Raw genomic sequence first — 23,475 nt, forward strand, 5'->3', positions numbered from 1 at the left:
TCAATCACGAGCGTTACCAAAATATCAAAATCCACCGTTGAACAAGGATGTTGCCCGATCGAGCAAGTCCGCCGGCACAGAGTGCCAACCTAAGAGTGTGGCTTGCCAAGATGGTGATTCCCCCTTCTTTTGGAACATATATGTAGATTCTACAGTATCGAGAGGGTGGTTACAAAGGCGAGATTAAAACATATAAAAAGCCTCTTATCCAATTTTTATTCAACAATTATCCTCACTCACAATACCTGCCGCTAGATTTCTGTCGAACGCAGTGTCTCCATCGTCACCATACAGCTTACACAGCTCACCAGCGGCATCTGCCTCGCGACATCTTATAAGCAGCCATGTCTTCTCACAACACCGTTTATTACGGCAAGTCCAAGTAAGCCCAGCCCTAAATATTGTATATTCTTACTTTTCCCCTCTGCCACGTCACTTTCTCATAATAGCATACGTTCTTCTTGTCAAAGCTCGACTTTGCCCCAACTCGCTCAATTTATACATGCTTATAAGCTTATACAGAGACAAAGCAAGTTCCAGCAGCAAAAACTCCGCACTTCGAAAGGTCCCCAACGATCCAACCTATGCCATTGATCAATTCGTGGGCCGCAGCGGGCAAGTTGCCAGCCCCCCGCAACATCAATCATCCAGTTCAGGGCGTGCAGAGATGGAAAGGAGAGCCATAGCCGCAAGACAAGCCAGAGCCTCTGCATTTTTACAGCAGTTTGATACGCAGTTCAGACGCTCTAGCAGGCCGCCGAAGCAGTAGTGCGCTACTCATACATTGCCGATCTTCAAAACAGATTGAGCACACCCGATTTAAAAAAAAAGTTTTGATACCCAATAATAGGCGTTTTGGAAACGAGGCTGTAGTATGACCCTGTAGCGCTGGACCCAGTAGCCGCACGACTCCACGATCTGAAAAGGTTTAGTGCGAAGTTGTTGCTTTCAGGATCTGGATGCTCTTCGGAGTGTCCGAATGGTACACTCCGAATGGTCACCAATAACAAAAAGTATAATTGATTGATGCTGGTGGGTTGAGTGGTTGATTTGGAGGGGCCTTTTGACCCTCAGATGGTGTGAGGAGGAGTCGTGATCCATGGCAGGCATGGATAACAGAGAACGCGAGTATCCAGGGACCCCCAAAAATTCTGAGTGTAAGGAATGATCATGGCCAAATATACATTAATTAGCAGGAACACGAAAAGATGAGAAGCACTTGAATACGAGTTTATTCTGGATATGGGATTCTCCGCGCTTGTTTTACGGGACATAGGTGGTGTAAGCAGTGAGCAGCTTCTGTCTAATTGGTTCAACTCCCTGAGTAGTCGGATGGATTGATCTAAATAAAGCCCATCTCTACCTAAGCTATAACTAGATTTCAAGATAGAGTAGGATGCAGCTCTTTTACGGACATTTGACTTCATATATCAAAAATAAACACCCACATTCATCAATCACTGAAGCGCGTAATTGGTTTAGTGGTAAAATTCTCCGTTGCCATCCGCAACGTCGGGGAGCCCTGGGTTCGATTCCCAGATTACGCAATCGCCATTACTTTTTGAAGTCTATTCCTCAAGGCTTTCTTCTTTTTACGCCTCAGTTTGAGCACTCCGCCTTGCGGCATTATATATATAACTAAGCGGCGCATAAGCAACATTCTGAATGACTGGCCGGCTGCCACGTCTTTGTTCGCTCTAGTCTAATGCCTCCTTTTGAACTACCTAATGTGACGCACCCGGTTACAGTTAGGGACGTAACATCGCCGGTGAGAATGAGTCTGGTTCCTTGCTATTTTCACAACCAACCCTTTGGTTACGGCATTTGGTGGTTGCTATCAGGCCGACACGCATGACGCTGCGGTCTCTGTTATTAATGGATAAGTGAGAATTAGCCAATCACAGAGTTGCTATAACTGATTGGACTGTTGCTTAGTCTTATCGAGACTCTCAATAGTGTGTCAAAAGTTCGGTCTTGAGCAAGGGAAATGGGAGGCTGGTATGACGGATTGGCATGCTGACAAGACGTCGGCAATGTCCGGATGTAACCCGTTGAGCAGCAAAGACCACCTACAATGCCATCGTCCTCCACCATCTATATTAGCACATGATTCAGTTCTACATATACGAAGACAACTTACTGACTGGGGTGTGGAGAAGGGGGTTATCGGCCTCTCATCCATTGGTCCCAGGGATACGGTTCAGGGAATCCTTCAAGCGCTAGGACCAAATTTCGTCTGTTGTTGAGTGCTTGGATGGAGGAAGAGATGGGGGCCTTTTTGCCGCAGAGCCGCAAGGGCAGAGTTTTCCGGCTGATCTGGAGCCCCCGGGCAGTGCTCTGATGAAGCATCAGACGCGTCCCTGCCTTATATTGCATCATTGCCTAAGAAGTAGTCATCCGACTACATCCACGAGTTTGTTCATCATCTACATTTCTTCCAGGATATGGCAATTGCCCTAGCGATCCAAAATAGGTCAAGCCAGGTTTCTCAGCCTCAAGGCCCAACAATCATGGAGCATACACACAGCAGCCTCGCCATGCTTGCGTTTTGAGAAATCTCAAAAAATTTCTCTTCTCCTGCGCCCAAACAGACAGATCATTCTCAGACCTCCAAGACAAGGCACAGACGACTGGCACTAGGTTCGTTCCACTTGACTATCAAGCGAAAGCGTCTCTTTGTTCAAGCCAATCAGAGGGCCCGTCGCTGCCCAACTAGGAAAACACAGCCACCTTTGAACAGCTGATCCGTGCTCAATACAGACCAGGGAGCCATTTTTTGCGCTGTCCGAGCCGATGAAGTGCTTCTCAATTCCAACTTGAAGAGGGGAACATAAAAAGAAAAGGTAAAAAAATTTGTAGAAAATCGTTCAATAGGTGATAGGCCATGGTCAATACCCCGAAGCCACACTTCTACGAGGGCCATTTCGCCAAGGCGATCTGGAAACGTAGTGGCTTGTATGTATGTTTCAACTTGAACTTTCATGAAGCACATCTGAGCCTCATAAAGCCTAGAGAAAACTTCAGGCGACTGATTTGCAGAATCAATTAGAGCTATTAATTCCTTCTATCCACTATCAGTACTCTCAATAGAGATAAAGGCACGGTGACCACTTCCGAGGGGATTCGCATACTAACATATAGATTCCCCAAGGTACCATTGTAACAGCTTGGCAGTAGTATTTGACCTTAATACCTCAATAGTTCCCTGGCAGGTATTCTTTGGCCTTTGGCAATCACCGTATGTTGTGCCAAACCCCCCAAATAAGTATAGCTGAGTCGCACAACGCATACATCACATGCTATGCATTCCTTCCCACAGCACGACTACAAAATCGCAAAGCACTTGATAAGAGCCGCGGCTATGCCCTGAGAAAAGCTCTAGGTGACCATTATTGTTTTACCTAATACTGAAGGCTTAAAAAAATAAGAGGGGGGAAAGGGGAGAACATCTCAGAGAGGCACCGTGGCTGCAACTGACAGTCCTTCCCACCACCCAACTGCATATGACCATCGTAACATGAGTCAACAGGATAATCGCAGTATTACCGCCCCTCTTGATATTGAGATTTGTCAAGGGACTCACATTTCAGATGCCTATTTCTTCTATAACTCTTGCCTTTCGAAAGTCCATTCACATAACAAAAGGCCATTCAGTGAGACAAGACCAATCATTATAGCATTGATCTGAGGACTATCTTGTGGTTAGTTACCTATAGTACGTCCTACTATCTCCATCATCATACTTCTTCAAAACCTCTTACGGAACATCATCACCCAATGAGAAAAACTCAATCATTCAAGCATTTATTCCAATAACTATCCAGTAGTATATTATAACGTGCCCCATTCGCTGCCATCATCATACTCATTCTTCATTCGAACATCCAATGACATAAGGTTATAAGGCGCGAGCCCTGCATCGCGTCTAATGCTCATAACGCTTCAAACAAATCCAAGTCCAGTAATAAACGCCTGAAATATTGTTATAAAAAAGGATATCAACACTGGGAAGAAAAAAAAAAAAGAAAAAAAGAAAAAAGAAAAAAAAGACCACCTCTCAAACACCTCTCTCCCTTCAACTCCCCACCATCCACTGCTGCAAAAAGAACGGATCCTGCACCGCGCCAGCCTGCCCACTCAAGAACGCCCTGCAAGCCAAGTACTTGCCATACTCTGCCGGATGGCTGTACTTTGCCAGCTCATCGTCACACACAGCAAGCAAGCTTCGACCACAAGCATCCGTGACATGGACATTGGCCCCCGCCTCAGTCAATACCCTGATGGCGAGCTTCCTGTGAAAACGCACGGCAACGTGCAAGGCGGTTTCTCCGGCCCTGTTCCGCGCATTGACATCAGCGCCCTTTGAAATGAGACACTTCAAGATGGTAGGCCCAATCTTGTATCCGCCATCCTCCGGAAGCGCCGCAACGAAAGCCATCAAAGGGGTCTGGCCAAACTTGTCTCGGTGGTTGGGGTCCTGTCCGGCAGCGAGCAAGCTTTCCAGTATCGAGAGACGAAGCTGCAGTCTTTCTGTAGACGAGTCGCTCAAGTGGTGGAAACTCTCCGGAGCAAGGACCTGTTCCGCCTCCTCTTTCATGTCGTGCTTTTCCGCCAAGCTTTCCAAACTCAGCGTTGCCATGGCAAGACAGTGCAGGCCATTGTGCCCATATTCGTCTTCCCAATGCGGACTGGTAAAGGACATTCTGATGTTTTGCAAAAGCTGGCTCTCCTGCGATATTTCGGGATTGTTACTCTCTCCGGGATTGAGTGCAGGGTCGGGTATCGGAACGCTCTCGCTTCCGTTTTCAACGTTTTCATGCTGAAACGCTTGCGTGTGGCTTGGATTCACTTCGCGGCTCACTTCGTGATTAACCGGAATACACCCAAAGGCATCTCGCACGTGAAACTCGTAAAGACTCATATCACTCCATCCGTATGGCAGCAAGTTTAGCTTTTTGAGCACATGGAGACTGGATTGGCCAAGGCAGTCTCGCGCGGACATGTTGAATCCCTTGTGCTGCGCAATACTGATCAACCCAAGAACCGATTGATGATTCCATCCATTTGAGGGAGTGAGAAGATGCATAAACGTCTGTCCAGCAGTGTTTTGAGCGTTGATGATGCGAGAACACTCGCCCTCCATGAGAGCCCGACATAACACTTCGGGAGTGGCGCAAGCCCCCAGGAAATGCAGTGCTGTGTTTGAAAAGCAATCACATGGCATATCATCAAACTGTGTAGATTGCAGATTCAAGACGGCTGTAGCAAGATCTGTCAGTCCATCGGGCATCAACCAGCAGATCTTGCCTCGGTTTTGGATGCAGCCACACCAGTGCCTCCAGGCCGCTAGCACTCCTGAGCCATTTGCAAAATCGAGACTTTCGAAACTGACAAAAGCTCCAGGCAAGATCAAGGAATGCTCGTGGGTGTGAGACATTCTTTCAGCCAGCTCGCCAATCCAATCATGGCTAGGATCCACGCGCTTGTCGTGCTGCGAGGATGCGCTCAACTGTTCGAGTGCCGGCGAAGTGAATCTCTTGACAAGACGCTTGACCACCTTGATATAAGGCTCTGTGTATCCCTGGAGATGATCTCTAAAAGTGCCCGTAGTCCTTGCGCTTGACTCCGTCATGCCGGTAGTTCGCTGAAGAAACGGGATAAATGGGCTGAAATCCTGGCCATCGTCCACAGAATGGTCTCGGCTTCCACGGCTTTCGCCCGGACTTTCTCCTGGAGCATCGGGCACGGCGTAAGAAAGCGACATTTGCGATTCCGAGAAAGCATCGCTGCCGTAAATGGATTCCGAGCAAGCGTCGCTTGGTGATGCGCCGATGCCAAGAAAGTCGCTTCTTGCATACAGCGAAGACTGGTCCTGGGGGCTCAAATGAGCCGACGAGAGCTGCACCTCCCAAGCCTTTTGGAGCTGGGTTGGCGAATTGGCCAGCTCGGTGATGCGCCGCCCCATGTCTTTGTTGTCATGAGGATGGAGCCATCGCGGTTCCTTATCAAAGAAGGACTGGAGCTTTTTGTTCGCGGAGCTTTGCCTGTCATCTAATTAGCATGTACGGGCCAAACCAAGTTTACTCGCATCCAAGGATACAAGGCAGCCAAGCTGGATATGTGAACCTACTTTATGGTCTTGTCCGGAGAATGAGCGTTGATAATGGCTCGAATCTTTTCAGCCGGAAGCGTGGTATACAGATAGAGCCGGGCCATTTTCCGCTGCGCAGACCAGGACCATGCCGAAGGGCGCCCATTGGGAGTGGTCGGCTGGCTGTTGGGCAACGACGATTGCGTTGGTATCACCAACGTGGTGACGGGACGCTGGCTCATGGTGCTCGGCTTGGTGCAGCTCTAGTTAGTCTCTGGGCGTAGGCGCTCTCGACGAAGCTCTCGGGGCCCAGTTCAGCGTTGAGCGAAAGATTCAGACGGAGGAATGGGCCCTCGTGCCCGCATCAACGAGTCGGAGAGGATAAAAGGTGTTGGATGCCGCATGTTCGTTTGGACTCTGACGTTATTTGAACCGCGTCTAGGGATGGCTGAGGCACAAAAGAGGGCCGTCGAAAGCATCGCGCGAGCTGTGCCACCGTCCCATCAGAGACTTTGAGCGTCTGGTCTCACGGCCGGCCGCGGTGCATCGGATGGGGATGCGATGCAGCGTTCAGCGGTCATCTTGCTCGCTGCTCATGTTGGTTTGGAGGCATGACGCAGCGCCATTGGTGCAACGGCGACTGCGCCTCGCATCCTGCTGCAGCCGGCCGCTGGGCGGGTGTGGCTGGTTCGGTGGCGGAGCACGACAGCACTGAAGATTATTTAACTACTGACATCACGGCCCCCAATCGCAGGCCAGAGTGCTGAGATTTCGCAGCTTACGGCCGCTTTCTGAGGCTGCATCAGGCAACAAACCCCAAGCCCAAGACTGCATCCAACAGCAAGGCTCTCCGCCAGAAGAGTGAGGCTCCAAGGCCAGCAGCCAGCGGCCACGATAGTCATGCGCCGGTTACGTTCGGCATCCAAGGCAGCAACGCCGTGCCGTCTACAGAAGACCACTTACACGTCTTTGTGGATTTCACAGCGTCTGCGCATCTAACACAACGGCACACTGCAGCAGCACAAGCGATTACGACACAGCATACTGCATCTACAGCGCAGTGAATCCATCCAGTGCTATGATAAACTGTCCTACGACCCCCCCCTGTAACCTGTCCTGTAGTAATGGTTATATTTCCTTTTCTTAGCGCAAAAGATGATCTATCCCACGGACAGGTAATAGCGCGGGAGCAATCTAGTCCGGAACGACTGTAGGGAGTGAAGGTGTTGCTAGATTATCGACCAGAGCGGTCTATCAATTAAAATCCTCATCTGCAGCGGTGAATTTTAGACTTAATAATTCACCTGTCCATGGGACAGATCATCTTTCTTAGCGTAAAAAGGAAAGGCGAGTATTACTACAGGACAGGTTACAGGGGGGGGTCGTAGGACAGTTTATGTGTGTACTCGAATCCATCCTTGCAGCACTGCAGCACTGCATTGGGCACTGCAGGTGCTGCAAGCGCTGCAAGTCCTCCAGTACAGCACAAGCAGCACCTTTGCTCTCGCAACCTCGGCCCCTGCATACCAGTAATGCCCAAGTTTCAAATGCTGCGCTCGAGTCCACTTCAACGTGCAGCGCGCATGATACCGGTCCTCGTACCGGTACAAGACTCATGCGCGTGGCCCGGCGTGGAGCTCGAAAGAAGCAAGCAATAAAATAGGGGAATGCCTGTACCTACGTACAAATACGAGTTTAATATCCCGGGCAAGGGCTGCAAACCACGCGAGTGACTCCATATAAAGGGCCAGGATGCCGAATCCAGCAAGCAAACGTTGCAGCGCTGGCTGTGCCCGAGTCTGCGGCTCCACATCCAACAGGCTCCCCCAGCACAAAGGGCAATAGGAGCGAGAGAGGCATTCCAGACGTGTAAAAGGAGATTTCGAACCGAGCAGGTCTACTAACGCAGGTAGGACTCGGCGTGACTCGTGCCAGCCGGGGATTGGCGATTTCCCCGGAGAAGCGAGCGGTGAAGAAGACGGGCAGCTCGCGTAGCAAACGAACATGTTGCCTTGGGCATACAGTAGAGAGCACGCTCAAGCTCAGCTCTGGTGGAGCGCTGCCTGCAAGGAGGGATGGCGCAAGAGCCGCGGAGTTCGGAGTGAGTGAGCTCTGCCGTACAGTAGCTCTCACTGGTGCGCGAAAAGGCTCATCCCATCAGCGCCCGGGTGCCTGGCCAGGCCTGGCTGCTTGGCTCAGATCGATGATCGCCCAGGCACCATCTCGTCCTTAAAACTCATCGAGCGTCGCACTAGCAGCTGGCGATCCGAAGACGCCGAAGCAGGTGAACAGAGACTTGTACATGCAAAAGCAGGTAGTCAAGGAACTTCCGTCTACTCCACAGCATTAAAAAGTGACAGTGGCCCCCCGCCCCGAAAGCCTCAAAACAAAGACGACGAAAAAAAACGCCTCACCTCCACTTGCCCCAGCACTTATAAACGCCACATCCGACATCCCGCTGTCCGCAAAAAAACACAGAAGCGAAGAGGCAAAAAACAGAGCGTGGGACGCAAAAAAAGCCATGAAACATGCCGCCAGGCCCTGCGTGGACAAGCTGCAGTCGCTGCCCCTTGCGTAATTTGGCTAACACCAAAGCGGCATCCCAGATCCCGGAGGAAGCCCATCTTTTAAGGCAAAAAGCGGCTTTGGTACCTGCATCGGCATGTGTCAGGTAGAGTGAGTGACAAAAGTGTTGGCATGCACGTTATACGAGTCGGACGAGTACCTGTCCAGCGGTCAATGTAGGGAGTACTCTGTGAGAATTCTTGCATACTGTGCACCTCATCTTGCAGATACGAGTACCTACCTCTTCCAGGTCATCAAGGATGCTGGTATTTGGCTGACTGAGGAGAAGGAAAAACTCGTATGGTGCTGATGCCACATCTCTCATCACATTCGTACAAGCACACAAACCTGTTCTGGCTCCTTGTTCGAGAATCAGCCAAAACCAGCACTCAATCTTTTCCCAAAGTCTGTTCGTCCCCTGGCTAGGCCTGCCTGGTTATCCTTGCAAATGCATTCCATCCCTCGGCGAGTACCGAAAAGAAAAAGCATACGATTTCCAACATCCCATGCCCATACTTACTTGTACATGTCCTAAAATTCTCTCTCCCCATCACCACCTTCTAACCCAAACCAGTAACGCCGCAGAACTCCCGCACTGCGGTGTTTTTTCCTTCTTTTTCTGTCTCTCGTACCCCCCCCTGCTCTTAGCTCCTATTGTTCCTGTTTTCCGTGTGCGGGTGACACCTTGTTTCAGCCACCAGATCTGACTAAGGGGAAGGGGCTCGGCCGGCGGACGGAACGTTGTAGCCTTTTTGGATCCGGGTTCCTGACTAGCATCGAGAGGAGACAAGTCTGGTTTTTTAGTTTTTTTAGGTAGGGCAACGTCTTTAATCGGAGTCCTCAACACCATCAGATTCAAGACTATTAGTTGGCACAACACAATAGCAGCAAAGAGGCGTAGAGTAAACAATGATTGGCGCAGTTGTGTAAATGACTAGAATTTCACAGAGAAACAAGCATCACATCCTCTCAAGTCATAATCACATAAACCATAGAGCACAAGCCACGGAATCTCAAATGCCACCATTTAGATAGTAAAGGAACAAACACTTCACAGCACTGAAAAGCATCGCCTTATCCTGACTCTAGATGTTGGAGACTGGATGAAAACACTCACATCACATCATGTAAAGAAGAGATAATTTTAGACTGCCATTTCATTCGACTAATATAGAATAAAGAAATAAATATGGCCTTTGTACCATATGTAGCCCGCTCTTTGTATCCAAAATCTATAGGACCTGGCGCGGCTAAGAATAAAGCAATAAAAATCCTTCTCTAAATCATACTATTTACACGTTTCCGAACATTATGACATGGTTGACTCCCAAGTGTCCATGTTCCAGACCCAAAAACACACTTTAGCTTATCCAACTTACAAAAGGAAGACTGCGGCAGCGGCAATGGCAGCGAAGATGCTGCCACCAACACGGCCAGCAGAGTTAACAGGAGGGATTCCTGAGGGAGAGCCCGCAGGAGGACCACCAGCTGGGGGACCAACGGGGTTGGTACCGGCAGGAGGGGCGGGAGAGATGACCGGAGGGTTAGCCGGAGGAGTGTACACCGGGGAACCAGCGGGAGCGGTGCCAACGGGAGGAGGAACAACGGGAGCAGTTCCAACGGGGACCGCAGGGTTGTAAGGAGGAACAACGGGGGCAGTTCCAACAGGGACCGCGGGGTTGTAGGGAGGAACTGCCGGGTTGGAAGCAGGGGCAGAGGAGACGGCCGGGGGAGGCACGGGAACCACGGGAACGGTGACGGCGGCAGCGGAAGAGGCCGGAGGGGTGATCACAACTGCGGGGACGGTCTGAGACACGAGAGTGGAAGGACCGTTGGGGTAGACAGTGGTGGTGACAGCGCCAACAGGGCAGTTGGGGGGTTCCAGGAGGGCATCGGGTGATGGTGAAGGTCTGGGTGATGTAAGAGGTGGCCGTGGTGGTGGTGGTAGGCTCGGCAGGGGCAGAGTTACCGGGCTGGCCGGCGGGCTGAGAAGGCTGGCCGGCGGGAGCAGAGTAACCGGGCTGGCCAGCGGCAGGCTGAGAAGGCTGGGGTTGACCGGCAGCGGGCTGAGTGGGGTGAGCACCCTCAGAAGCAGTAACAGGGCAGATGGTGGTGTACAGAGCAATGGTGTCGGTCACAGTCTTGGGGCGCGTAGGGCAGTTGGTAACCTCAGGAGGGCACTGGGTGATAGTGCGGACAGAGGTGGTGAAGACGGTGGAGGTGCTGAACTGAGGAGCGCCAGTGGTGACGGGAGAAGAGCCGCCGGAAGTCTGAGCGGGAGGAGCACCACCAGCAGGGCCGGAAGGAGATCCACCAGCGGGGCCAGAGGGAGAAGAACCAGCAGGACCGGAAGGAGAGCCACCAGCAGGACCGGAAGGCGAAGAGCCAGCAGGTCCAGTGGTAACGGGAGAAGATCCCTCGGAGGTCTGAGCAGGAGGAGCACCGCCGGCAGGGCCAGAAGGAGAGCCACCAGCAGGGCCGGAAGGAGAGCCACCAGCAGGGCCGGAAGGAGAAGAACCAGCGGGGCCAGAGGGAGAAGAACCAGCAGGGCCGGAAGGAGAAGAACCAGCGGGGCCGGAAGGAGAGCCACCAGCAGGGCCAGAAGGAGAAGAGCCGGCAGGGCCGGTAGGGTGAGCTCCCTCAGAGGCGGTAACAGGGCAGATGGTGGTGTACAGAGCAATGGTGTCGGTCACAGTCTTGGGGCGCGTAGGGCAGTTGGTAACCTCAGGAGGGCACTGGGTGATAGTGCGGACAGAGGTGGTGAAGACAGTGGAGGTGCTGAACTGAGGAGCACCGGTGGTAACAGGAGAAGCACCACCAGTGGTAACAGGAGCAGTCTCGGTGCCGGTAGCAGGGCCAGTGGCGGCAGGGCCAGTCTCGGTGCCGGTAGCAGGGCCAGTGGCGGCAGGGCCACTCTCGGTGCCGGTAGCAGGGCCAGTGGCGGCAGGGCCAGTCTCGGTGCCGGTAGCAGGGCCAGTGGCAGCAGGGCCAGTCTCAGTGCCGGTAGCAGGGCCAGTGGCGGCAGGGCCAGTCTCAGTGCCGGTAGCAGGGCCAGTGGCGGCAGGGCCAGTCTCAGTGCCGGTAGCAGGGCCAGTGGCGGCAGGGCCAGTCTCAGTGCCGGTAGCAGGGCCAGTGCCGGCAGGAGAAGTCTCAGTGCCGGCAGGGCCAGTGGCAGGTCCAGTAGGGACAGAGACGGCAGGGCCAGTCTCGGTACCGACGGGGACGCTGTAGGGAGGAACGCCGCCAGCAGGGCCGGTAGGGACAGAGACAGCAGGGCCAGTCTCAGTGCCGACGGGAATGCTCTCGGTGCCAACGGGGACAGAAGCGGGGCCGGTAGGGACGGAGACGACGGGGCCAGTCTCGGTGCCAGCGGGGCCGGTGGTAACGGGGAGCGCGCCGCCGGTGGTGGCAGGGCCGGTAGGGACAGAGATGGCAGGGCCAGTCTCGGTGCCAACGGGGACGCTCTCAGTGCCAGCAGGAACGCTGTAGGGAGGAACGCCGGCAGGGCCAGTGGGAACAGAGACAGCAGGGCCAGTCTCGGTTCCGACGGGAACGCTGTAAGGAGGAACGCCACCAGCAGGACCGGTAGGGACAGAGACAGCAGGGCCAGTCTCGGTGCCAGCGGGGACGCTGTAAGGAGGAACGCCGCCAGCAGGGCCGGTAGGCTGGCCGGGGAAGTCGTGAGTCTTGGTCTCGTCGCAGTCCTCAGAAGACTGGCTGGGGTGAGGGCGGCCGGGGTGGCCTCCAGCAGGAAGAGTAGGCTGTCCAGCGGGAGGAGTCACCGGGTGACCGGGGAAGTCGTGGGTCTTGGTCTCGTCGCAGTCCTCAGAAGACTGGGCGGGAGGAGGGTGACCACCGTTGCCGCCGGCGGGAGGAGTAGGGCGTCCAGCGGGAGTCGTCACTGGGTGGCCGGGTCGGCCGGGGGTCTTGGTGGGCTCGTCGCAGTCCTCATCGCCGGGAAGGCCAGCGGCAGTGGTAGGCACGGCGGGCAGAGAAGTGGGAGCGGCAACACCGCCGGTGTGGGTAGCAGTGTAAGCGACGCAAGAGCAGGCAGAGCTGAAAGCACTGTAGTCGGGGCAGTTGGAGTAGTCGGTGGGGATAGCCGCGTTGGCTGTAGTGGTACCGGCGAGCCAGTCTAAGCAAGCAGGAGTAGCCTGGGCGCTGAAGCGCTCATCGATCAGATTGCGGTAGCAGTTGTTCTGCTCGCAGTCGGGAAAATGCGTGGCATTGGCCGCGCCAATGGCGATGGCGCCAACAACAAAGGCACCCTTCATGATTAACACTAAAACAAGAAAGCCTCTTATCACTTATAAACCTGAGGGTATAAACGAATGAACCACTCAGGAAAGAGGGAAAGAAAGTAATCCAGCAAAAGAATGTGTTGGGATAAGGAAGGAAAGAGGGTTCCAAATCCGGGGACTCTGGGACGGACGGCAGCCTTATATGTGTGCACGCTTCCAACCGTTCATTGTTTCCAATGGGAGGAGAAGCCTGGACAAACCAAGGAGTGTCCATAGTGCTAGGCCCGGAATACGAAAATAACCCTGCACGGGTGGTCCAGGTGGTGAAGCCGAAGACGCTGTGCTGCGTGCATGATTTGAGAGGAGGATCCAGGATCCATCTCCTTTGAGGTGCAGCCGCAGCCGCCGCCACCACCAGGGCGGTACATCAGCACAGATGCAATGGTACCGGTACCTGGCACGCCAGCGTCTGCATACTGTGGTGTCGTGCCCCGTTGGTACCTTGGCAGCATGGTGGCGCGCAGAGACCCGGCTGTGGAACCGCTGGTGTGGTGCCAAACTGGGATGACAAGGGGAGAGGCCCAAAAAGGCACCGCCAGCACTTGCGAGCACTCTCGAAGCGCAGAAGCGTGCTTCTCCACTCGATGCGCCCCTGACTAGGTCTTTAGCGCAGCAGCGTTTCCGCCAACGCAAGTGCAGGGAGGGCCTTGCCAGCGTCTCGCGGCCCATTGGCGACCGGTACCTATCACTCTGGATGGGGGCTTGTCGACCAATCCTCTTTGCAAGTCGACCAATTCTCGGTCGTATCGACCAGGCGTCCTTGCCCGTCGCTTGCCCGTCCGTCCACTTGCTTTGATTTTGCCCTCGCTGTTTGCTTCTTCGTTTCCCGCAATCTCGACCAATCTTTTCCAGGCTTTGGGCAAGTCTTTGCCCTGTCTTTGCCCCATGTTTCTCGCGGTGAGTCTTTAGAAACAAGCACTCCTCCATCGCAATCTCTGTCAGGATAAAACACCCCAGTTTAGTTGATACGGGGAAACGTGGTCACTGTAGTATTTTGTCCATACTGTAGTACAGTGTGTACTTGTCCTCGAAAGGAGTAATACTCTGTGCTACTACCTGGTACCCCGTAGCATTAGTCGTAGCAACAGTAGACATTCTTGGAAACGGAGTAGTATTACCATTCGCAGGTGTATCAAAGGAGAAACTGCATTTTCCTGTATTTTCTCCGAGCGTCCCACATTCCACAATTCGACGCCCCCTATGTGTAATTGCACGCCGATACAAGTTTCCATATTGGGCCGCAGTAACAATACGGAGTTGCACTTTGCAAATTGCTATCAATAGCAACCAGTACAAGCATACGCTCGTATGCCTGCAGTATCGGAGTCCAGGTAACATGTCATATTGTACTCCATATCGCCTACTGCCGTCCAAAAGTCAACAGGCCACCGGAAATGACCAACGAGGTGGCAAGCCTGAATCTCTCTTCTTCTAGACTCATTGGCGAGATTCGGAGTCCCGCCATATCGGTGATCCGAAATTAGGAATCATGCAGAGCCTTGCTCTCACGGCTCGGCGGCAGGCAGTCTTACATAATCCGGCTCACCAATGAATGCAGCTGGATTTGTGCTTTGCATGCGGTGAATGCATACATGGCTACGGACCGTATGATACAGTACGTAGACTAATACTTGGTAGACAGACCAGAGATGGAAGACATGTAGATCGATAACGAGGATCTAAGCGCCCATGGTCTCAGCGGCTCAGCGAGGCGCCATTGCTGCGTGTCTTACCGAGGGCGTCATAGTTGAGCTTGCTGCCGTTCATTGGACTAGTGCCATTACCATTTCTCAATCTTCAGGTAGGGAGAATGATCATGTAGGGAGAATGACGATGTCTAACATAATAGCGCTGCGATGCTGCGATGTGGCGTCCGTGCTCCGCTCAAAACGGTCGTGACTTGAGCGTCTCTCTTGCGTACGAGTGAAATATGTACCCGGGAGTTGAAAGAGAAAAACACAAGCTGCGTTGCTGCCTCTTCTCGCCGCCGTTTGCGTATCTGAATGTCACTGTATTCCGGTGAGAGTAGAGTAGCGGCAGTTGTTGTCGTCCACTGAGAAATGCAGCTGCGGCAAAGACACACCAAGCTCCAGTCTCCATGCTGCATACCTTCCTCACCACCATCACTTGTTGCTATTCTTGAGCATGATCGCTCCCCACCACATCCAGTTCAGTTCGGGCTGGCGGGGAATCGTGACGTCGCAAGCGCTCTCTCGCTGCCGCTGCTGCGTCCATACTCATACACACACGAGTGCTGGGCTGTACCAATACGACACAGCTTGGATGTGCAGTTGCGCGTTGCATCACCGGCAAACGCAGCGGATGGGGACAGGCCGCCAAGGCGCAAAGATTGCTCTCAGCGTGTACCGCGCGAAATGGTTGGCTGAGATGCGTCCGTGGGCCGTGGCTGTTTGTGCGCTGGAGCCCGTCCGGCGTGCCTCTTTGGCCAGTCGGGCCGCCGTGGCCACTCAAATTGGCAGGGGCCGCAGCTGCTGATGGGCTGTGCTGATCTGTTTGGCATTGAGCAAGGGTGGGGGAGGCAAGTCAAGGAGGGATGATGCCGGCTGGGAGAGAAGACGATGACGCCGGTGATGGTGGATGAAGATGAAGATGGAAGAGCGAAGAAGGAGCAGGCGCAGTTGGTCTCGTAGAGGTACTTTGTGCTGTCTCTGATGCCCTGAACAGCGCGAGACAGCGTCGCCAGTGAATGCCCTCAGGAGGCTTCAATGCAGTTACAGCGATTGGACACAGAGTGCGTAGCGCTGGAATGTTGGCAGATCCAAGCACCTAAAATAAAGCCAATCTACCTCGCACAGCCGCACCAAGCACAAAGGCACGAACCGCTCCTCTGTGATACTCTCTCATCTCCCTGCGGTTCCGAGCAGCGATCGCGCATCGCCTCTGCCCTTTCGGCACGATCGCCACGATCCAACCAATTTTTTTTCCCGCCCTCCAAGGCTTGCTTTTCCACGCTCACGGCTGCAAGTGGGACGCCGATCTCGAATTTTTCATGCCTGCCAAGTCGCACAATCCGCACCAAGACGGGGAGCGACTGGGCCTTGGGCTTGGCTTCACCAGATGCGAATATTCGTGCTGTGCGTCTCGAGTGGACCTCATGGATCTCTGGCATCATAGAAGAGGCTCTGCCTGTGAGCCATTTAGTGATTTGCCTACTAGCTAGTTGAGCCTTGCCAAAACCTGTTATTCTCGGCAGTTGATGGAGTAGTCTTGCGTAGTTGAGCCCTCTCTTTTGCCTATTGTGTCGTTTGATTATCGGTGTGTGCTCCGAGGCCCTTTTTCCATTTCCATTTTGCATCTTCCCGCGTGGTCTGAATACGAGGTACAGCTCCATACTGCACTGCAGCCACCAACGCTCCATGCAGCTGTGCCATCCAGTCATATCCGCTACAGCTGCCATCCTCTGCTGCTGTGTAGCCGAATAAGATGAGATACTGCAGCTTGTTGTTGCGCACGTGTGAGCAAATGCCGGATGCCTCAACTTCCACCGCAGCCTTCGATCCATGCAGGGTAGTTCCCAGAAGCAGGAACCTCGGAGTTTGTAGGTACGGAGCACAAAGACACAAGATCCACTGGCCAAGGCCCGCCATTCCGCATCCCGTATTCATCGTCAGGAGAACAAGCTTAGCTGCATCCTAGGCTACCGCCAGCACGGCGGCCTCTGCCAGCGGGTCGCTGCTGTGTGGAAAGCCGGAGACTTAATGTGTAAATATAGCATCAATGCCTCGTATACGCAGTGTGCTGGCCAAGTCTATCACAACTCATACGAGGAGGAGTCCTGATATTGCCTGCAAAGGATCAGCATGCGGAAACCATCGTATTAAGCTTATACAGCCCTTACGCTGCCGTCATGCATTGTAAAATCCACCCTTCAAGTGAACGCCAGCTTATTTGGGAGTTGTCTTGCCAATTTCCATCAAGATCACTGCCTCGTTCTAGCAATACGCCGTGTGTGAAACGATGCTCGTAGCCCACATGCTCGGCATTCTCGGGCAGCCACCTTCTCCAGTCATTATGCCCCATCTTCTGCCATACCCAACATCATGGTGATGCCTCTTTCTCGGAAGTGGCCCGACCGCCAGGCCGTCCCTTTGTGTAGAAAGGTGGCGAACGGGGCGATGAAGCCACCGACTTTGTTGTCTTGAGTCCCCACAGTCAAATGAGGTTACTGGCAGCATCAGTCATTTCAATGAACTCAGCCATGTGCGTATAGGATCATCCTTCTTTCAAGATGGTGCCCGTACAGTATGTAGAGTACAAGGGACGAAAGGAGCTAAACCAGCAGTCTAGCTGCAAGAATCTTTACTGTTCAATGACGAACTGAGTTGCTCATTTCTCCTCATTCCCTGTCTTTGGGTTGGAATTGTTGGCTCGGCGGTGAACACTATCGCTGATGGATACTCGGTCAATCTGTCGTTGGGGCTAAACTCTGCCAACGGGCGTGGCCTATCATCATTTGCAGCCAACACGTCAGTTGAGACATGATTATTGTAATCACTTCCATGATCCATTCGGCCAATGGGAACTTCAGATACCTCAAATTCCTGTGGTCAGGCCAGTGGTCCGCCAGATGCCCCGTGCCTCTTGGGCAATTTGGTGATGGCGAGCACAGGCGCTGATTGATGCCTGAGCTAGATATCGCACTCATCCTTAGCCCAACTTGTTCTTATATGCACTCGTTACTCACGGGAATGCTGCAGTGATTGGATTCCAGAGCGAACAAAGAAGTCCCGTATAACGCAACGTTGTTTATCTTGTGTCACTTTTTTATGCTCAAAGGACAGCGATATTCCATATGGATGATTGCGCAGTACTCCTATCTATTGCTAGAAAGCCAGACTGGATAGTTCATTCCCCTTTCCATACCATACACGACAATACCTTGGAGTGCGGTTGGACGGCCTCGAGTCGTCTCTCTTTGCCTTACCGGTATAATTTTGAGATTGAACGACCTAGAATGCTCCATATATTGGTTAGTATGATGTAGAGACGGAGAGAAATAGAACACAAACTTGATTTAACCCAAAATGCTTTGAATATCTGCTTGATGACATTGCTACCGGTCGTATACTGCATTTTTCATGCGTCTAGCATGGGACGCTCTAACTCAAATGAAGCAGCGACAATTATATCGAGCTCTAACTATCGTAAAGAAAGACAAGTTCCATCCTTATGCGTGATCTAGATCTCATATCTCATCCTCACAGCCGTGCCCATACCAGGGAGCGAAATTACCAGTCTCAACGGATAGCATCTCTGAAGTGGAGTGATTTCTTTTTGTTTTCTTCTCTTCTCTTGTTTTCCCTTTTCCCTGGTCCATCTTTTTGGAGAAATTTGGTGGCGATAGAAGCACAACTGAACTGTGCATATGCGAGCTTATCCTGGGTTTATAGAATCCACACGTTCTTCCAGCGAATATCTGTCGGGTCGCTGGATATCACGGCCTAATCTTTTGTTGTTATTGCAATGGCAATTTTTCGGCTAGTGGCCTCCAACTGATCGCTTTCTATAGGGTCGAGCTTAAGATTATCCACGACGCGGATTTCGAGACACTCCACCTCGACCGTCTCTGCCTTCTTAGCAAACAAAAAATCTTTCGTCTTATATGCATCCATTGGAGATCCGTCAGTCGGAACAACCTTTGGGATGGCGATTCGTAGGGGAGGCCTTTTGAAACCGTGCGGCCAGTCTGGCTGCTTGGGTACTTCGAGGTGAAAGAGTGCGACCTCGGCTGGAATATCGCAAGGCGGATCCAAACGACAGCCCAAAAATGGCTCGCCGAATTTACTTCGCTTCAATGTCCGCACAACTACCCCCTGAGATTTGACCCATTTGGCAATACGTTTGACATGTGTATTGTCATTTTCGCCGCCGCGCGCTCGAAGTTGAGAGGCTATTTCTAGGGCGTCTACCCATCGCTGAGCATCTTCAGGCCCGGAGGGAAGCTTTGCCTTTGCCTTATTCGACAGTTTATTGATATACGGCATTAAGCCCTTGGCAGCTGTTTCGACGTAAAGTTCCGAAATTAAGGGGGCGACCTCTTGTGCGATTCCCTCTTTATCTCGGATAACACTCAGCCTAGTCCGAATTTTATCTGCAGCATTTTGTACCTTATTTTCGGCCGTTCCAATAACACCTTGAACCTCTACCGCAATCTTTCGGATGTGAGAGGGAGTTTGAGGCGGTTTCGGTATCTTGAAATAACCCTGGGCAACTGACAGATCAATCTCAACCAAGGTTCCAATATCGGGCATGGCGTTTTGGACGGTTCTCATGTTGACAGCCATTAAGTAAGCTGTAGGAAGACCTGTAGCGTCTGTTCCATATTCCTCCTTGTCGTTCTCTTTTGCAATCCATTCCGAGTCAGGTAAGGGAGTCAGAAGGGATCGAAATGGATGGTTTGGTGTGTTGTCTGCTTGATGGTACTCCCCCGCGACTCTGCCATAGGGACTCTCTTTGTGCTCATCGCCAAAGATTATTCGCCAATCCCGTCTCCATTCTTGGTAGAAAGGGAATGTGATCCAGAATCTTATCGGGCTCTCTGGGCTCTCAGGCGAGAGCATGGATTTGATGCGGTTAGCGATGGTCCGCGTGGCCATTGATTGGCGGTGGATTTGCCTCCAAAACGACGATGGATACTCCACGATAACTTCGCCAGCTTTTGCTTCAGAGTAGATCCAAACTATCTGGTCGATTTGGGGGCAGACGAAAGTGCTAGGGCGCGAAGGGGCACTATCATGTTGAGGATCAGGTAATCCCAACCTCATGAGATCAAAATCCAAGCCATGTGTAGGATCCATAACAGTAGTCGAACTAATATATGTAGATGGTATGGTAAAAAAAGGCCTTCATTGCAGTCGTATTTGATACTTCAAGAACATGGGCCAACAACGGAGATTGGTTTTTGCTGACTGGCACAGCAATAATCGCAAAAGGATTCCATGTCTCGCCACACTTGAGTCGCAGCCTCATGAGAAGCAAAGGCACGGCAAGAGTTCCAGGCCGAGCTAGAATTTCCACTCGAAGTCCAGGAGAGTCGTTTGTTGCCATAGAGCGAATGTAACCGAAGTCGAAGCCCGGTAAAAGACTGCCGTCAACATGAAGTATAATTTGAAGCCATTCAGAATCGGCTTGAGAATGACTTGGCTCATTGTTGCTGCCATGCTGAAATTCCTCACTGGCAACCGCTGTCTCCGCGGCGAGAGAATCGGACTCCATGGCTGCGATGGAACCAACGATCAATAAAATGTGGTATCTCACGCGAGAGAGTAGTGACAGTCGACAGATTTTCTCACAGAGGAAAGAAGGACAGAAGAAGAAGAGGTTCTGCAGTTTAAGGCGCTGTGCTTGTGGTGTTGCAAATAAATTTGTGCGCGGCTGTCACCTGATTGCAGTGTTTGAGGTGTGGAAGGAGCACTGCGTGCTGTGACAGCCCGAAGGCGGCAGCCAGCTGGCGACCGGAAGACGTCAGTGGACTGATTTGATGAAGATAGGTAGGGGCTTCTCCTCCGCTGTTAATCAGGTAGCAATTGGCCAATGGGTATTGCTCGAACAAAATCTGCACAAGATGGCTATAAATGTATCAGAAACGCTGATATTATGACAAGTTGGCAGTCGTGTGTGAATGAAAAGTAGAGCAACAGGCTGAGAGTTTGGATTGGAAATCTATCTAGGTAGCTCTAAATAATTGACTTTAATCCAGCATATGGTGCTGGATGGACAACAATTCGGGCTATCATGCCACAGCATCCACAAGATTCCCCTGTGAAACAACTTCTTACAAGATGTCGAGTACAGATAATACACCTTACGAGTAGTGGTCTATGGCTCGGTGAGAGCAATGTCGCGAAATGCATGCTCAAGAGGCTCGCCACATCTGAGTTTCTCTTTCATTGAGTCAATAGACTAATACGGGACGGGTATATAGACAGAAACGGGGTTAATCCAGATTGGTTGCTGAGTTAGTACGTCTATAGATGGAATAGTCTAATGGTGGATCATAATGTCGTGCATCGGCATAGTGGCATTGATGACATATTGATACTAGGAGCTGATTGCTTGCTCTGAGTTACATTTATATCTATTCCAAGAAACCACATGGGATCTTCTAGCTATGGAACCGCAGTATGACGCAGGTTGAGAGACGAAGCAGTAAAAATCCAAGCAGCGGATCCAAAATCGAAAGTAGCAAAATCCGACATGGTGTATACAATGACGTTCGCATATGTTCAAGATCGCCGGGCTGACAATAGCCTACCGGCAAATTTGGGTGTAAGAGTCTAAAACTGCACATGATACATGTCACCAACAGATATGTGCCAACAAAACAAAAATTGCTCAATGAAAAGCGGCAATGTAACCAGAAAACTCCAGTCTATCAGATAACGCAAGAAGATTGACTATTATACAACCCTTAGCGGGGATGCCGGTGGTCTGCCGATTCTATACTCTACTCCAGGCAATCAAGAGATGTATACCGGCGCCTTGTGTCTAAGGCCCTCTTCATCAACCCGATTAAACAATCGAACAAGAAACCAAATCTCTCAAAGGTCTCGGCCGAAATGGAAACTGTTCCCTTTCTATATGTAACAGGAAAAACTCCCAGCAACCCAAGGAAAGCCCAGCTCTTCTGGGCAATACCGTATATAGCTGCCCCCTCTTCGAAATCTCGGTCCATTTTCACTCGCCCTTCCAAAACCCCATTTTTTGTCATCAAATCATAAAATATTAAATTTATTTGGCAATCTCAACACCGCCAACGGCGCCGAGAGCCTTCTTCAGGTCACCGTAGATGGCGAACTGACCAGCGGTCAGGGTTCCGACCATGAACAGACGGGCACCAATACCGGTGTAAGAGCCACGGAGGCCGAGCTCCTTGCCGATCTTGATCAGACGGGAGGTGGTTCCCTCACCGGGAAGGCCCTTGGTCTTGTTGATCTTGGAAAGCATGGTGTCGGCAGGCTGGGAAACGATGGCAGCGGCGAAACCAGCAATGAGACCAGAGCCCAGGTTGGCAGTGGTCTGCATGCCGCCGGACATTTCCTCCTTGGGGAAGGCACGGAAGACGGCCTCAGAGACCTTCTCGAAAACGACGAACTTGGCCATGGTGTAAGGGATCCTGGAGATGGTGTAAGCACAGTTCTCTGACATTAAGACATTAATATGGCTGGGGAAAAAAAGACTTACTGCTTGAACAGGATGGGTCCGAAACCGGCGTAGAAAGCACCGATACCCTCGTTCTTCAGCATCTTGGAGAAACCACCGACGAGACCGTTGGCATAGGTGGGCTCGGAGACGAGACGGATACGGGTAGCCTCAAGAGGGCAGAGGGCAATGTCGGCGAAGAACTCGGCGGCGGCAGAGGAGGCCAGGTAGATGGCAGTGCGGTTGTTGGAGGCAGTCTCAAGGCCGAGCTGGTTGATGAACTGGGCCTTGAAGAACTCGTAACCGCCGAACTTGAAAGCACCCTGCAGGAAGTAACCGGCAAAGGTAGGGCCAGCACCAGTCAGGAGAGCGCCAGCACCCTCATTCTGAATAACCTGGCGGAAACCACCGATGAGACCACGGTTGTAGGTAGCGGGGTCGAGCTGGATACGGGTCTTGACGCTGTGTTGCAGAAAGAAAACGTGTCAGTCAGCCATGAACGGTTCGTCTTCACATGTAAGAGAATGGCGGTAACGAAGCCATCACCGCCAGCCAGCCAAGGGCCAGGGCGAATCCGTGCTTCCACCATCCGCCATCCATAAATAACAACTCGGAACGTGTCAAACATACACATCGACGGGAGTCAGACCACCGTGGGTGACGGAGCAGCAGACGGCACCAGCGAGGGCGAAACGAGAGTAGAGAGAGAATCCCTCGAGCTTCTTGGGCTCGGAGACCTGAACTTGAGCAGCAGCCATTGTGACGGAAGGAATCGAAGCAGCGAACAAACACTGAGTGGGGAGAAAAAGAGAAAGTCTAGGGAGGGTCGACAGATCCGACGTGGAGAGGTTTGAGGTTTTGTCTGGGGAGAGTGGTGAGAAGCAAGCGGCTTTTGACTGAGGTCTTTTTTTCGCTGTTGTTCCCTTGTTGCCGGGCGCTAGTCTAGGGGCAAGAAAAAAAAATTGATGCCAGGGTGGGTTCGGGAACACTCGGGTAATTCGATTGGACGGATCAAAGGGCGGGCACAAGCCATGATGAAGTGGCTGCTTCAGCCACAGGTCCCAGGGCGGTGTCGAAATCGGCCTTTCCGAGATACCGAGATAGGCGTCGCGATGAGGCTGAGGAGAGTTTTCAGTTTTTCTTATCAACAATTTCTGATCGGCCTGTCCTGTGCGCCGCTGATTCTGTACTCATCTCACCCATCCGGCATCTTGTAGTGTCTACAGCCTCTGATGGGAGTCCTCAACCAGCCACCTTTCTAGCAGATTCCTCTCGTCGCGCAATGGCGCATCTACAGTTGATAGATGTCTCCTGTGGCTGGTGTCGGGGTCTCCCGAGGCTCTCGGAGCCATTCAT

General features: G+C 52.2%; 5 protein-coding genes and 1 non-coding gene across 6 annotated transcripts; 1 reads left to right on the forward strand and 5 right to left on the reverse strand.

Moving 5' to 3' along the window:
- The first annotated feature begins 1,467 nt into the window (after positions 1-1,467).
- Positions 1,468-1,547, forward strand: TrAtP1_005518. Its single transcript has one exon. It is a non-coding gene; the product is annotated as a tRNA-Gly (tRNA).
- Positions 1,548-3,791: 2,244 nt separating this feature from the next.
- TrAtP1_005519 (uncharacterized protein) lies at positions 3,792-6,722 on the reverse strand. The gene is made up of 2 exons (XM_014089260.2): positions 6,131-6,722; positions 3,792-6,044 (listed from the first exon to the last, which is right to left on the reverse strand). The coding sequence occupies exons 1-2, from the start codon at positions 6,331-6,333 to the stop codon at positions 4,076-4,078; spliced, it is 2,172 nt and encodes a 723-aa protein (XP_013944735.2). The 5' UTR covers positions 6,334-6,722; the 3' UTR covers positions 3,792-4,075.
- A 3,073-nt stretch (positions 6,723-9,795) lies between these two features.
- On the reverse strand, positions 9,796-13,042 carry TrAtP1_005520 (uncharacterized protein). Its single transcript, XM_066112745.1, has one exon. It carries the CDS (start codon positions 12,928-12,930, stop codon positions 10,201-10,203), a length of 2,730 nt encoding a protein of 909 aa, XP_065968830.1. The 5' UTR covers positions 12,931-13,042; the 3' UTR covers positions 9,796-10,200.
- Positions 13,043-13,553: 511 nt separating this feature from the next.
- Positions 13,554-13,844, reverse strand: TrAtP1_005521 (uncharacterized protein; the record flags this gene model as incomplete). Its single annotated transcript, XM_066112746.1, has 1 exon — positions 13,554-13,844. One exon carries the CDS (start codon positions 13,842-13,844, stop codon positions 13,554-13,556), a length of 291 nt encoding a protein of 96 aa, XP_065968831.1.
- A 4,162-nt stretch (positions 13,845-18,006) lies between these two features.
- TrAtP1_005522 (uncharacterized protein) lies at positions 18,007-20,193 on the reverse strand (the record flags this gene model as incomplete). The annotated part of the gene is made up of 2 exons (XM_066112747.1): positions 18,007-19,707; positions 19,865-20,193. The coding sequence occupies 2 exons, from the start codon at positions 20,191-20,193 to the stop codon at positions 18,420-18,422; spliced, it is 1,617 nt and encodes a 538-aa protein (XP_065968832.1). The 3' UTR covers positions 18,007-18,419.
- A 1,099-nt stretch (positions 20,194-21,292) lies between these two features.
- Positions 21,293-23,038, reverse strand: TrAtP1_005523 (uncharacterized protein). The gene is made up of 3 exons (XM_014089259.2): positions 22,750-23,038; positions 22,162-22,581; positions 21,293-22,093 (listed from the first exon to the last, which is right to left on the reverse strand). Exons 1-3 carry the CDS (start codon positions 22,875-22,877, stop codon positions 21,709-21,711), a joined length of 933 nt encoding a protein of 310 aa, XP_013944734.1. The 5' UTR covers positions 22,878-23,038; the 3' UTR covers positions 21,293-21,708.
- Between the last annotated feature and the right edge of the window lie 437 nt (positions 23,039-23,475).

This window comes from Trichoderma atroviride, chromosome 3, assembly GCF_020647795.1.
Source record: "Trichoderma atroviride chromosome 3, complete sequence".
In the NCBI taxonomy this organism is placed as follows: Eukaryota; Fungi; Ascomycota; class Sordariomycetes; order Hypocreales; family Hypocreaceae; genus Trichoderma; species Trichoderma atroviride.

Excerpts from the sequence above, each read along its gene's own strand:
- TrAtP1_005523 (XM_014089259.2), bottom strand. The coding sequence starts at position 22,877 with ATGGCTGCTGCTCAAGTTCAGGTCTCCGAGCCCAAGAAGCTCGAGGGA. Across the intron at positions 22,582-22,749 it reads GGTCTGACTCCCGTCGATGT|CGTCAAGACCCGTATCCAGC; the intron begins GTATGTTTGACA and ends TCTGCAACACAG. Across the intron at positions 22,094-22,161 it reads GGACCCATCCTGTTCAAGCA|GATCCCTTACACCATGGCCA; the intron begins GTAAGTCTTTTT and ends CACCATCTCCAG.
- TrAtP1_005520 (XM_066112745.1), bottom strand. The coding sequence starts at position 12,930 with ATGAAGGGTGCCTTTGTTGTTGGCGCCATCGCCATTGGCGCGGCCAAT.
- TrAtP1_005519 (XM_014089260.2), bottom strand. The coding sequence starts at position 6,333 with ATGAGCCAGCGTCCCGTCACCACGTTGGTGATACCAACGCAATCGTCG. Across the intron at positions 6,045-6,130 it reads TCTCCGGACAAGACCATAAA|GCAAAGCTCCGCGAACAAAA; the intron begins GTAGGTTCACAT and ends ATTAGATGACAG.